This window comes from Pelophylax lessonae (genome assembly GCF_965119305.1).
Source record: "Pelophylax lessonae genome assembly, chromosome: 3".
NCBI classification, from domain to species: Eukaryota; Metazoa; Chordata; class Amphibia; order Anura; family Ranidae; genus Pelophylax; species Pelophylax lessonae.
Window position 1 is genome coordinate 235,811,194 of NC_138770.1, and position 14,650 is coordinate 235,825,843.

Sequence of the window (14,650 nt, forward strand, 5' to 3'; positions counted from 1 at the left end):
AATAAAATGTTGTGAGGAGAGCCTGGTCACGTGAACTGTAAAGATCATTGGCTGGCCTCTGACCCACTCGAGGAGCTCTCTCTGCTGAATTGGGCAGAGAGAAATCTGTGATGTCCCAAAGGCTTCACACCATGGCCAGGTTTTTATGAATGGTCACAAAATACAGGCTGTGTATACCTAGCTATGTATAGTATACAGCAGATAGAGATATCCACTGTTTGGTGTAACAGGCAAACAGGTAAATCAACAGGTTTTCTTTAGATAAAGAAGTATATTGTAGCGTCTGAATTTGGACAGGATTTTCAGTTTTGAATGTTTAAATTGTCTGATAACTGTCTTTTAATAACACTAAGGAGTAAAATAACTATGATCTCCATGTATTTCCAGTAAGTAATGCTTTCAAGAGATAATTTCATCTTTGTCACTGTTCCTATTAGACGATATGCTAGTTTCTGGGCAAAAATAACACACAATTAAGTATAAGCTAAATTCTACAAAGATAAGGATTGTAATTTTAAACCACGTGACTGTAGTTTTCGAATTTCATTGGATGATTTTCCATAAATCTAATGGTTTAGCTTTGTGACTTTAGTCTATAGATATCTTATGAAGATAGAACAAAAATGGCTTAAAAGCTAGTTGTATAGCAAGCAGAATGGACCAGGGCCTAGGATTGTAAGATTATAGACCATAAGCAAAAAACCCCTTCATTAAACATTTTGTTACTCTACTTTCTTCTATGGGTTTTCATAAGAAAAGTGTATATTCTTATAAATTAAGGTTTGTGGAATTTTGTAGTAAACAATTAGACGATCAATTACCATTTCTGTTATGATGAAATTACATTTAAACCCACCCATTGGCAACATTTAGGGCAGCAGATATTCAGTCAGTCACTGAGAACCTGTGCAAATAACATGCCATATGCTGGGGGATGTCTACTTTACCCTTTTAGGAAATACAATACTCAGTTACTATGTCTACATTTAACTCCATAACATTTCTGTAGGTTTTCATGAGTTATTGCACTGCTTTGTACTAGTGCAAGCCTTGTACTAGGGCATGCTCATCAAGCTCCTGATGGTTCCTGAATGACCACATTCCGTTTAGAGTGATCACGTTGTGTTTTGCATTTCAAGTGCAGATACAAGGATATATAAGGATCATTTTTACAAGTCACTGTCCATTGAAAAGTGAGATGGTTATTCCAAGAGTAATAGTCCAGCTTTCACTCAGTTTACAAAATAATAGTTTGTTTTATACCTTGGCTTTTCTTTAATTTCTCACTTTTCCTATAAATACCTCTTATATTAAGGTTTCCATGTATGGATTCACCATAAGAATGTATAACTTATACTAATCCAGGTTGTGTGGAGGACACTTTAAATGTCCTCTCTGTTTCTTGAAGTCTGTCTTCCAAGTGCAGTTTTTTAAAGAGCATTTGTCGAAAAGGTTGGCACATAAAGAAATAAATGATAGGGTCAAGACATACATTGGCAGCTGATAAAAGCAGTGTCACCTCTTTGACATAAAACAGATTGTTTTGATGTTGACAGCTGTAACCATCAGAAGTAGTTTGGCTTATGGTGTATGGAATTCGGCAAATGTGATAAGGAACAAAACAGATGAAGAACACAACTAAAATACTGTATATATTCCTCGTAGACTTTCTGCCAGCATTTGAACCTCTTTTGAACTTTTGGTGAGATCGGTATATTTTCCTTGATATTGAAGCATAAAATGTAAGAAGAAGGAAAAGCACAATAACAAATATACTTATGCATATATAATTAGACGCCTGATGCCATTGGATGCCCAGATAGCTTTTTAGCTTGGCACAGGTTGGTTTTGTTGCTTCATCAACAATTTGGTTAGTCAGTATCATATTTGGGATAGAAATAAAAGCCATGACTGCCCATATTATTGCTGAGATGACCTTACTGTGATATACATTTTGAAAGGAAATGTTATTCATGGGTCTCACAATCTTATAATACCGATCAAAGCCAAGAATCCCCAAAAATATGATTCCAATGTACATATTTAGGTAAAACACAACTGCTGAGTATCTGCAGACAAATAGACGTAATTGCAAATTTCCTAATCCAGCATCACTTATTATTTTCATAGGGAATGTCAGAGTCATTAAAAGGTCGGCAATCACAATGTTTTTCAAGTACACAATGAAGCTCCTGTTACTGGGAATGTAGCAAAAAATCCACAAGTTCATCCCATTTAGGAAGAAGCCAATGATAAAAACAAAAGTGTACATGGTGGGCAGAACCTTGGTTACTACATCAGCATTTGGATAGCATCCACTTTCTGAATTATTAAAATTAGATTCTGTGAAATTATTCATTTCTAATTTCAAGATAGATGTATTTTTTAAATTGACTATTTTATTGCAGCACTAGCAATAGTGAGATATGTACAGAATGATAATGGGAATTGATGTTTCCTCCTAATGGATCCCAATCTAATTTGTGAGCTTTTAGTTAAAAAGGTGCAGATAAAAAATGCAGTAAACAAATTATGGTTAATTCAGATGTTAATTGCCTTCTTTTTTCACATCAGGGTTAGTCCTCTGCCTTGTCAAATGTGATATTCCTTTTTCAAATAGGAATATGGCCATTATCCATAACTATGATCACGGAGAACAAAAGCTCTTTGTTGTGCTTGTAGAATTTCAAACAACTTGTTTCTGAAGCATTATAAACTTAGTGAAAGTTGTTTGTATTGGATGTGTTGTGTTAAGGGATAGAAGTAGATTATTTCCCAGTAGATGGATTTCTGTCCAGGTGGAAAATTTTTGCTCAATGCGGATTCGTCTTCCCTTAGGTGAATGTTTTCTGTAGCCTCTGATTGCTGCCAGTAGGAGCTGCAAAGACAAAGAAAAGCATTGTTGCTTTAATCAATGAATTGTTTTCCAGGATAAGGCAGGGAAGCCTTTAAAAACACGAGTATATCAACTTAGAAAATGTTAGACATACTGCCCAACAGGCTATATCTGATCCTTCAAATGGACCTTACAGTAAATTTACAAGTCTGCATGAATAAATTCCTGTCATAATATACATCGGTAGTATACATTTTCAAAAAGCGATATCTCTTATCAATAAAAAGCAGTCCTTGAGCTCCAATCAAGTAGGTTTGCCTAGGCAGAGATAATGGCATTAGTCTGCAAAAGGCAGGAGAAATTATTTCCTAGCCTCCTCTACCCCAGTGATTAGACTGCAACATTGTCATTTTATAGCAAGTCACAAGATTGGAGGCTACATTGGAATCCAAGATTTACACAATTGGATCATCTCTGAGCCAGCATCTAAGGCTGATGACACACATGGCAGCTTTGTTAAACTAAGTTGTCACAAAGGAAAACTTAAAGGAGTTGTAAAGGCAGAAGGATGTTTTATTCTAATGCATTCTATGCAATAACATAAAAAACCTTCTGTGTGTAGCATCTGCCCCAGCACCCCCTAATACTTACCTGAGCTCCATCTCTATCCAGCGATGTCCATGAGTAATTCAGCAGTCCGGGATCCTTCCTCCTGATTGGCTGATACACAGCAGTAGCGCCATTGCCTCTGGCTGCTGTTGATCAAAGTCAGTCAGCCAATCAGAAGGGGGCAGGGCCAAATGGCCGCTCCATGTCTGAATGCACACACAGAGTTGCAGCTCGACTCAGGTTCCCCCATAGCAAGCTGCTTGCTGCAGGAGCACTCAACAGGAGGGGGGGGGGGGTCAAGAGCAGCGGAAAGAAACCTTTCAAGAGGCCTGGACTGCTCTGTGCAAAACCACTGCACAGAGGAGGTAAGTATAACATGTTTGTTGTTAAGAAAAAAAAAAAAAAAACTAGACTTTACAATCCTTTTAATAATTTTCTATGGAAACACTAATTGTGACACTTTTTAAAGTGATTTGTCGCTCTTACGCTCAGCAATCGATATTTATCAATGTATTGGGTCTGCAGAAAAATCACTAGCAACAATCACTCTTAATGCTTTTCTATAGAATGTTGCACTGATCGCTATGCTTAGCCACAAATTACTGAAGCAGAAATATATGTAGCAAGGCACAACCCAATGCTGTAGCAAATCAACAGCGACTCTAGTAATTAAAATCAATAGCTACATACCACTGTTATTTGCAGGCATTAGCAGTTTGTAGCAGAGTAATCTCTGTGAAAATACACCAATGTGTCATCAGCCTAAATCAAGAAGGTTTATACTAATTCTAAAAAAAAGGTAGAGATGGCCTTCTGATAAGAAAAGCAGAACAAGGTAATGTCAGGGGAAGTACTGTGATCTCTGTGAGAGATAATAAATAAAGTGTTAGGCAGACTATAGATGGTGCAAATTTCTTTCCTGCAACCACGAGTTGCAGGAAAAATAATTTGCACGATTTCCTCCATCAACACAGACAGTGCTGACAGGGGAATCCCTCCTGCCGATAAAATTGTATTCTACCCGCGGGGGAAGCCGTCCCTGCAGGGAGAAGACAGGGATTATTGCTAGTGGCTATGGCAGCCGCTAATGATAATCTCAAATAAATCCAGCAGGCTGGTTGTACCCAAGTTGATCGATCAACTTGGTACATTCAGCCTGCTCACACACAGTTAAAATCTCCGCCAGTTCAGCAGGATTCAAAACGTTTATGGCCGTCCTTTCACTTATACGTTGCTTAGCATGCATGCGCTTAGCATGAAAAATGTGTCTGAGGTTCACTTCAAACAGTTTAAAGCAGTTGTAAACTGTTGCACTTTTTTTTACCTACCTGCAAGGCAAAGGCATAATGTGCTAGTATGCATCGCATACTAGCACATTATGTTAAACTTACCTGAAAGTGAAGCGTTCCAGCGATGCGATGCCATTGCTGGAGGCAGCAACCATCTCTACCCGGTCTTTCTTTTGGGTTTACGGCTCCAGCTCTGTGACTGCGCAAGGGAGCCACTAGTCACGGCACACTGCTCGGGTGGCTGTTCCTTCAGAGCGCATGCGCCAGTGACATAACTAGCTCAGTAAATATCTCCTAATTGGTGCATGTTTAGGAGATATTTACACTACCTATAGGTAAGCGTTAATTTCAGGGTTTCATGTAAGATGTTGGGGTTGTCGCCAGACTAAAACCGATAGTAGAAAAAGGAAAGAATTTATATCTAATAGCACAGGAAGGAAGTATACAATATTACAATAACAAGATTTTAGGACTTGTGCTACCACAGGAGTTCTCTATATGTTGGAGTGTGGATATGGGCTCCAATATATAGGGTGGACCTCTAGATGTTTAAACATCAGGATAGCAGAGCATATTAAAAATATAAAAAAGAGGGCGGTTACACATAACATATCTAAACACTTTAGAGAAGTCCATGACAGAAGATCCAGTTCCCTACAATTCTGGGGGATAGAAAAAGTTAATAAGAGGGGAGAGAAGTTTATTAGACAACTGAGTAGAAGAGAATCCTTCTGGATTTTCGAGGCCAAGGTACTCTCCCCTAGGGTTTTGAACATATACTTTGATCTGAACTGTTTAAGTAGTTATAAATCAATGCACTTTATATGATTTTTTTGTGTAAGATTTTATTTATTATATGTTTTATTGTATTGTAGGTGAGAAGAGGTTTCCAATTGTATATTGTATGTGCTGGTATTTTTTTATATTTGTGTACCATTCATAAGGAAATGTTGTGATAATATGTTATCTCTGAGTATGTGTCTGTTAGATCTGTGTCTTGTATGGCCACGATGTGAGGTTCGAAAATACTAACAGGCTCTATGCATCAATGTGTGGGTTAAGGCAATTGAGTTTTCATTGTATTTTTTAGTTTTTAGGTTTAATATGTAGCCGTAGTTTTGTTATATGTGTATTGGAGGATTCATCATGTATTTGTTGTGATCCTTTTCCTATCCGTCACTCTGAGTCTGGTGCACACTAAGGAGTGTTGGATTTGAATATGGGCGGAATTGTGAATGGGAGGAGGCGCGGCTAGCCTTCTTAATCTGAGACGTGACAGTATTGCTCTACCCCTACCGAGGAAGGCAACGTCTGACTTAACGCGTATTGGGACGGAGCCTGTCTGTCGGCGTCACAAAGTGGCCACTACACGATTGTACATTGAACCATTGAACGCTGTAACAGCCCACACTGCTTAAAGTGCCCTACTTGTGAGTTGTTTAATAACATTTTAATAAATCATTGATTTTAAATAGAGAGCACTAGATGTTGCTTTTTATTCCCTGACATATTATGGATCAAGACTGAGAGCTTGGAGACCTGGTAATGAGCACACAACTAGAAGAGCTCCATCAGACTGCTATTTTCCCCAGAGGGGAACTGCTTATTCTGACCCGATGGTGATACAGGGGTCAGAATGTGAGATGAGAGGCTAGAATGCACAGGTGGCGGAGGAACACTGAGCACATATTGTGTTTTATGCACGGATGGTGAATATTGACATTGAGTCACATTGGATTTAACATATGTTTATGAACTTTTGTATCACATCATTTTGCACTGTTTATTTATTGACACTGAGTCACTTTGGTCTAATGTATATATTTATGAGTTTATATTATACCATTTTGCACTGTTTATACTATTTCTGGCGCAGCACTCTTTTATTATTTGAAGCCTTAATATAGGCTTACCTATAGGTAAAACTTAAAGATGGAAGTTTACTTCCTCTTTAAGAACTCATAAAGCCACATACACACCTCCTAACAGCTATTACTAAAACTATTCCTTTTGCATTAAAGTGTTGAAAGATGTTTATATGTAATATTAGACCTAATCCAAAGTTCTTCTAGTTCCCACCTTCCTTTCTTCCCAAGCAACTGCTGCCTGTGTGTGTTGGAAAGTTAGCGAATGAAGCCAAGTAGGATAACAGATAACATCTATAGGCAGTAGGCCAGGGGCGTTGGTAGGTGGGAAAAAGACCAGGGCTTCAGCCCGAAGGTAAATTTGATAACCTCTTCCACAATTTAAAGTAAGTAACGCCCAAGCTCCACCCAATGCCCCCCCCCTCACCCCTGCCCAATGCAGGCAGAGCTTGGGCGGCTGGACTGAACCATACCGTGTATGTCAAAAGATGCACACACATTGGCTCAGGATATAGTGCGCAGGAGCGAAAGCAAAGGAAGCAGCTTCCTGTGGTAGCACACCATTAAGAGGGGGAGCCCAGAGCACCGCAGGCATACCCAAAATGAGGAGGTTTCAGGCTGCTCTGTGCAATATCATTGTACAGAGAAGTTAGAGTAAGTATAACCTGTTTAATAGCTTTACAATCAATTTAAGTATAGCTCAAAAAGACTTACAGGTTACTCGTGGCTTACACATATACATGTTCCATGTTCAACACACCAGTACTGGGTGTTCCATTTCCCCAACCTCAACTACAATATCATAGTGGAGAAGGTTCCCCTAAACATTATGAAATTCAAAGATTTTAGCCAACCAGGACAGATTTGGTAAATTATTGTAATATACATCTGTTGAGCTCTGTTATCCTCTATAAAGGGTGAAAGCTGTAGAGATCCATTGTACAGTTAACATTCTATGAGCAATACACAGTGATCTTAAAAAAAAGCTGTAAAATTGAAATGGCACATGATTACTGGTTTCCCTGGATGGGGACACAATCCGATACAAGAATTAGTAATTTAAAAAAAGAAAATGCTTTAAAAACAATAAAGACACTATAGCTTATAATTTTTTGCTTTCTGCACTTACCTGTTTTAAGTAATTGCAAGCAAATACTCTTTCTGAAAGAGTATTTGCAATTACTTGAGACATGGAAGCACAGAAAGCAAAACATTATTTACACTGACCTGACTGACCCGGTGCCGTGACCTGATGCTTCCTTCAGGGCCTCCCTCGGCTCCAAGCTGAGCCGCGCTGCCACCCAGAGAAAAGGGAGGTGGGTGGAGTCATTTCTAGGCACGGAGGAGGAATCTGAAATACTCCTCCGCTCTAAACATTGCGACTCGGAGTCTGGGCCCGCACTCTCCTGCTTTCACATGACGATGCTGACGTGACATCACTGGTTGCTAGATGCCAAGAGGCAGGCCATGCTAGCATACAAAGGAAAGAGATACACTGCTCAAGGTAATGGGAAGCTTGATGACCAACAGCGGTGCTCGCCCCGGCTCGCCTCCGTGGTCAGTCAATAATGATTAATTAATGACAGTCATTAATGATTAAGCACACATCTAAGTGTGTGAAATGCGTCTACCTTGCCACTTTTTTGCCACATTGGGATGTCCAATAAACCTGGATTTTGACAACATCTGAGTGCAGCCATTTCTTTTCATTATAGGCCATTCTAGCATCCAGTGTGGCCGCGGCGTGCAGGCCAGGCAGTAGAGCCAGGCTGAGGCACAGCACAGAGAGGAGGATGATCATGGACTCGGGGCTAATAATTATTTACACTTAACACAAGACCCGGGGCTTTTTGGGGGACCACTCGGGGCTATAGCCCGGGTCAGCTCCCCCCTCCAAACACCACTGCAGTAGACTGAATTTTTCTGTGTGCTGCAAAGTGTTTTAATATACAAAATGGCTATGCTCCATCCTCAACAAGTAATATGAGCTTGATGCTGCAAATATTGTATATTGGATAGTGAATGAATAATGGCTCCAGTCTGTATTGACAACTACTTCTACAACTAGGAGATGCAGGTGAAAGAGATTTATGATCATTTGTATATGCTTTTGCAGGACATTTTCCATTTTTAATCCTTTTCTTAGTTGACAAGACACATAGAAAAGAATTGTGATTTTAAGCTGAAGTATGTTATAATCAAAACTGTCTATCCACTGGTTCTCACTCAAGAGGAAGAGCAGCTGACTCATCTCCTCACTTCCTCTTGTTGGCATTTGCTGATCCATGTAAAAGTATTACCCTCACAGCTTTCTGTCTCTTTAATTAGTCAGCAGAATATTATTACTGTAGCTACAAGGGCGTATGTTACTAATTATCCAGTCAGAGTGTCGTATCGCAGTGGTAAAGAGAATGTTTCTTGAAGGCGGGATTTGAATCCTACACGCAAGTCAGCAGGGATGTAAATTATATTGTGAAAAGACATTCCCTTTTGAAATGCTTTTTCATAAATTGCCTATATACACTTGATGAACATTTCTGATATACTGTATATAGCAAACAATTTTTAATCATTTGGATTTCATTTTTTTTTTCATTTCAATTCTTAATGTATATATGAACTGTTTATTTTGATTTTATATGTTGTTGTTTTTTTTTTAAATGAATGTTAATGTATATATGAACTTTTTATTTTGCCTTCATTTAGGTGTAACTAATTTAATAATTTTCCTCTTGGGATTAGGGCTCTTTCACACTAGGGAGTCCGTCGGCGGACTCCGTTTTTCTAAGCTGGGGATGGAGGATGACAGCTGTGTCTCCGCGCTGTGTGCGGAGACACAGCTGTCAGGTCCCCATGCATCCCTATGGGGGAATCGGATGGGAACGGACCGTCGGTCTGTTCTCATCCGAACCAATCCGCTGGACAGATGGAAAATAGGGTTTCCATCCGTCCAGATTTGATGGATTGGATCGGATGTTAGCGGAAATGTCTCCGCTGACATCTGATGCCCCATAGAGATGCATGGGGTGACCGTTCAGATCCACCAAAAAAAAAACTGACAGGCGGATCTGAACTGTGTGAAAGGGGCCTTAATGAAGTATTCTGTATCTGAATCAGAATCTGAAAATGTTGCTCTTCAAAACCACCTTTTTTGATTTCAACTTGCTAAACTCTCAGTTTGGCTGTAGCCTGAGGGTGGGGTCCATGGCCATCAATTTAAGACATTGTTCCTTTATATTAGTTTTTTCTTACTAAGAAAAAAAAAAGGAGTCTATTTATAGCAACAACAAAAAAATACATCTTTAGGGGTCTAGTTATAAAAATTGCCATTGCCATATGGCCAGTGAATCTGCATGTTCTGTGCGAAAAACATAAGTTCTTTAGGCTATTTTCTTTTCTGAACTTTTTTTTTTTAAATTATGAGCAGTAGAGAAAACTGCATTATGACCACTAGATAAAACTGACAGCATAGAGCATACATACCTTTTTGTTACAAGAGATACAGTGGAGAAGATTTACTAAAACTGGAACACGTAATCTGGTGCAGCTGTGCATGGTAGCCAATAAGCTACTAAATTCAGATTATTCAGTTAAGCTTTGACAATAAAACCTGGAAGCTGATTGGTAAAGATGTGCACAACGGAAACTTTTGTTTTGTTTCGGTTTCATTCGCTAAGTAAATCATTTTGTTTTGCGCTAATCATTATATTAGAATGATTCATTTTCAGAATTTGTTTTGTATATTCAGATTTGTTTCATATATTCATGGTTTTGAATCAATAAGTATTTTGGAATTCCGATATTCTTTTATTATTTTGGAAGATTGGCTATATCCCTGATAGTCCAAACTACAGAGAGAAATAAAATGAGCTGATTGGACGAGATCGACTGGAGTCGCATTCTTCGGAAAGTAAAGAATGGAGCGAAACTAATATCGGATTCATTTATTATGCTATGATTCAGGGATTCTGAGGGATCCACCTCCATCCAACCCAAACACAATAAGTAAGAATCATCCTTTCACTTTTATACCTTACTGCAGGGGTGTCAAACTCAATTTAATTGCGGCCCGCATCAGCAGTATGAATGCCCTGAAAAAGGCCGGTTGTATTTGTTAGACTAGATGTCCCGAGCATTCCCTACCCTTACATAAGACGTCAAGAGCCTCTCCACCATCAGAAGTTGAGTCCCCCACCCTCCCTTACATCACAGTGCACCCCCATTGCCTTGTGCTGCTGCTGGAAAGAAGCTAGAGGCAATGCTGGAAAGCAGAAGGACCAGAGGAGGGCTGGAGCTCTTCTGCAGCTGCAGGAGAGGTGTGAGGGCCACATTAAATGGCCTGGAGGGCCAGATTCGGCCCGCGGGCCTTGTGTTTGACAGATGTGCCTTACTGTATTTATTGCAATATGTTTCTATTTCATATGTAGTGCATTTTTTATAATAATGAAAAATGTTAAAGAATCGGCTGATTATTCATAAGTCAAATACTACTGCGCCACTTTCATCTGAATAAAACAAATTAATCCTAATTAAATACGTATTCATTTGTTATGGTATTATGTTAAATTAATTTCATTATTCCCGGCTGACTTTGTTTCTGGGCCGTGCACATACAAATTAAATTAACGGTCTCTCAAATTTAACCCAATTTAAAAAGAATCTTATTAAAATATTCTTGCTACACTCAGTAGAATAAAAAGGAATGTATTCAAATCGATCATATCATTTTTTATGTCGTTACATTATGTGTTTCAGATGATTCAAACTTTAACAAAAGGCTCAAACTATTATGTCATGTCATCAGGGCTGCTCTGTGCAAAACCATTACACAGGGAAGTTAAGTATAACATGTTTATTATTTTAATAGAAAAAAAAAATGAGACTTTACAATCACTTTAGGTAGTCCTATTCATCTTTTAAATGTGTGATGTTTGTGCAAGTAATCAAGAGGAAGAGTGAGAGGTCTTGTTGCCTGTAGTTTGTTCCACAAAGCTCTTCCTCCTTTTGTGTAGTAGCAAATAAGAACACAGCCTTACAGCAAGATATACTCTGCTTACTTCACCTGTCAGTAAATCATACAAAAGCAAGAAATTATGGATGATATGTTTGTGTTTCCAGAGAGAGATACGTACAATCAGACATGCAGTGGCAGCGGCGGTGTGAGGCAGAATGGACAATGAGTAAAATGCTTAAAGAGGTTGTAAACCCATATTACTTTTTTTTTTTGCAACCTGTAAGAGAAACACATAATGAGCTAGTATGCATCGCATACTAGCTCATTATGAAATACTTACCTTAGAACGAGCCCCCGCCGTGCCGCCCGCTCACCTGTATGATGGGTGACATGTCCAGTCGCCCGTCTTCTGGGATCGCGGCATCCGGCCATCTGATTGGCCGGAGCCGCGGTGATGTCACTCCCACGCTCGCGCTCGGGAGCCGACGGTCACGGCACGGGGCTCAGAAGAAACGGCACAAGCGGGCGTTCCTTCAGAGCGCATGCGCCAGTGACGTCACTGGCTGCATGTAAGGTAAATATCTCCTAAACGGTACATGTTTAGGAGATATTTACAGTACCCATAGGTAAGCCTTATCATAGGCTTACCTATAGGTAAAAGTTACAGAGGAGGGTTTACTTCCTCTTTAAGAACATACATCATTGTTATCATCTAAACTGAGTTTTAAAATAAAACACGGTCACCCATATTTGCTAAAGCATATACATTTGATCACATTATCCCTTATGTATCTAAAATGAGTGCCTGGTTTTGTTACTGTTTCTGATCATTGATCAAATTGTACCATATATTAGGTGCTAGAGCATCGGAATGTGTACTGTTTCCTATAACTATATCATTTTCATGTAGCTTAATTTCCAGACAAGTAAACACAGTTTCCTGTCCCACATTCATTGAGTATTTAAAAGATATAATGAGATGTTTTCGACAAACTCTCTAAGGACTCGTGTCCAATTTCAATATCCCTAAGCCCTTTTAAATGGAAAATACCGCATTTCCATTAAAGGAAGTTTTTTTTTTTTTTCTTTTGTTTTTTGCTAAGATTCACTTAGCCTTTTTTGTATTACTCTAATACAGCATCCAAAGAGGAAAACTTGGCTGAAAAGATTCATCTTTAATCTCTTACTGTAAACATTTTAAAAGGTTATTACATTTTGGATAAATTGGTTAGCAATGTGTAAATAAAGGATGAAGCATAAAAATGCTGGTGACATCTGTTTAGTGGTGAGCTAGAAGTACTTGTAATTCCTACTTCCTGGCAGCTTTCTGTGTTTTACAGCTCAAAAACTTGAAGATTTACAGTATTTGCCTGCTTTTAAGAAATTAAAGTAATACTACTATCATCAGTTCCATGAATACCTTGGCTTTTCGAAACCCCAAAAACATAAAAAAGAATGTGCTTGTAGTGATTGTAGTTACATGAATACCTTGGCTTTTTGAAACCCCAAAAACATTACAAATGGGCTTGTAGTGATTGTAGTTACATAAATACTTTGGCATTTTGAAACCCCAAAAACATAAAAAATGTGCTTATAGTGATTGTAGTTACATGAATACCTTGGCTTTTTGAAACCCCAAAAACATTACAAATGTGCTTGTAGTGATTGTAGTTACATGAATACTTTGCCATGTTGAAACATCAAAAACATTAAAAATGTGCTTGTAGTGATTTTACTACTTGCACCCAACCTAAAAATAAAAGCATATGTTGTATTTTGATGCTTCAGTCCTCGCTGCCTGGTGCAGGAGCAGAGCTGATTATAACTACGCAATGATTTCACCTCTCTTTATTTTATTAAAGTTGGCATGCTCTTTACAAATAATGACATGTACTTTAAAAAAAATTACAGTAGATTATCTTACATCATCAAACATTTTGAAAACAAAATGGATCATTCTTACATAACAGTAAATAAAAGCCAGTATACAAAATGTTATTTCAATTGTATAGATTTTTGCATGTATCAAATGAAAATAGGAAAGCATGGAATTACATACCTGCTGTAGTAGATACTTGGTGGACTGGCTTTCACGTCTCCAAGAGATGCAGAGAACTATTTGAGGCTTGGTAATGTCTCAGAGGAGGTTTTGAAATGTCCCTTAAACTATTAATCTGATTTATTTAAGAAAAAAATGTTTTGGAAAAGCCCGCCAACAAGCAGCCTGAATGTCAAATTTTACAGATGTGCACAAGTATTTATATACATACACACTGTTTTCTGTGTTGGGGCGTTTTATACGGAAAACAAGTCAAAAAGGAGCAACCCACAGTCTTCTATACAGCTGAATGAAGAATGCCTTTTCCCATGTCTGTTGCTGACCTCTACACTTCTGTAATATCAACTTCCTTACTAACAACAGAATACACTGGAAGATGAAATATGCTCTATAATAACGCCTCTGCTGCTGGATGAGACACTAAAACACAGTACTAGGGACACATTTAACCTTTTGATCACCCCTGGTGTTAACCTCTTCTCTGCCAGTGTCATTAGTACAGTAACAGTGCATATTTTTGGCACTGATTACTATAGTATTGTCACTGGTCCCCCCCAAAAGTGTCAAAAATGTCAGTTAGGGGTCGGATCTGTCCGCCGCAATGTCACAGTCCCACTAAAAATTGCTGATCGCCGCCATTACTAGTAGAAAAGAAAAACATAAATCTTTCCCCTAGTTTGTAGACGCGATAACTTTTGCACAAACCAATCAATATACATTTATAGGGATTTTTTTTAACCAAAAATATGTAGCAGAATGCAAATTGGCCTAAAGTAATAAAAAAATGTGTTTTTAAATTTTTTTCTATTGGGAATGTTATATAGCAGAAAGTAAAAAAAAAATTATTTTCCAGAATTGATTTTTTTGTTTATACGGCAAAAAATAAAAATTGCACAGGTGATCAAATACCACCAAAAGAAAGCTATATTTGTGGGGAAAAAAAAGACATCCATTTTTTTAGAGCACAGTGCCGCATGACTGCGCAATTGTCAGTTAAAGTAACACAGTGCCGTATAGCAAAAAATAGCCTGGTCATTC

The 14,650-nt window shown here is 38.4% G+C and overlaps 2 protein-coding genes across 4 annotated transcripts in view; one reads left to right on the forward strand and one right to left on the reverse strand.

The window, feature by feature from the left end:
- MED12L (mediator complex subunit 12L) overlaps positions 1–14,650 on the forward strand; it is an 837,051-nt gene that overhangs the window by 257,465 nt on the left and 564,936 nt on the right. The window lies entirely within an intron of this gene.
- LOC309551080 (P2Y purinoceptor 14-like) lies at positions 938–13,823 on the reverse strand. The gene is made up of 2 exons (XM_082251527.1): positions 13,613–13,823; positions 938–2,878 (listed from the first exon to the last, which is right to left on the reverse strand). The coding sequence occupies exon 2, from the start codon at positions 2,357–2,359 to the stop codon at positions 1,352–1,354; it is 1,008 nt and encodes a 335-aa protein (XP_082107653.1). The 5' UTR covers positions 2,360–2,878; positions 13,613–13,823; the 3' UTR covers positions 938–1,351.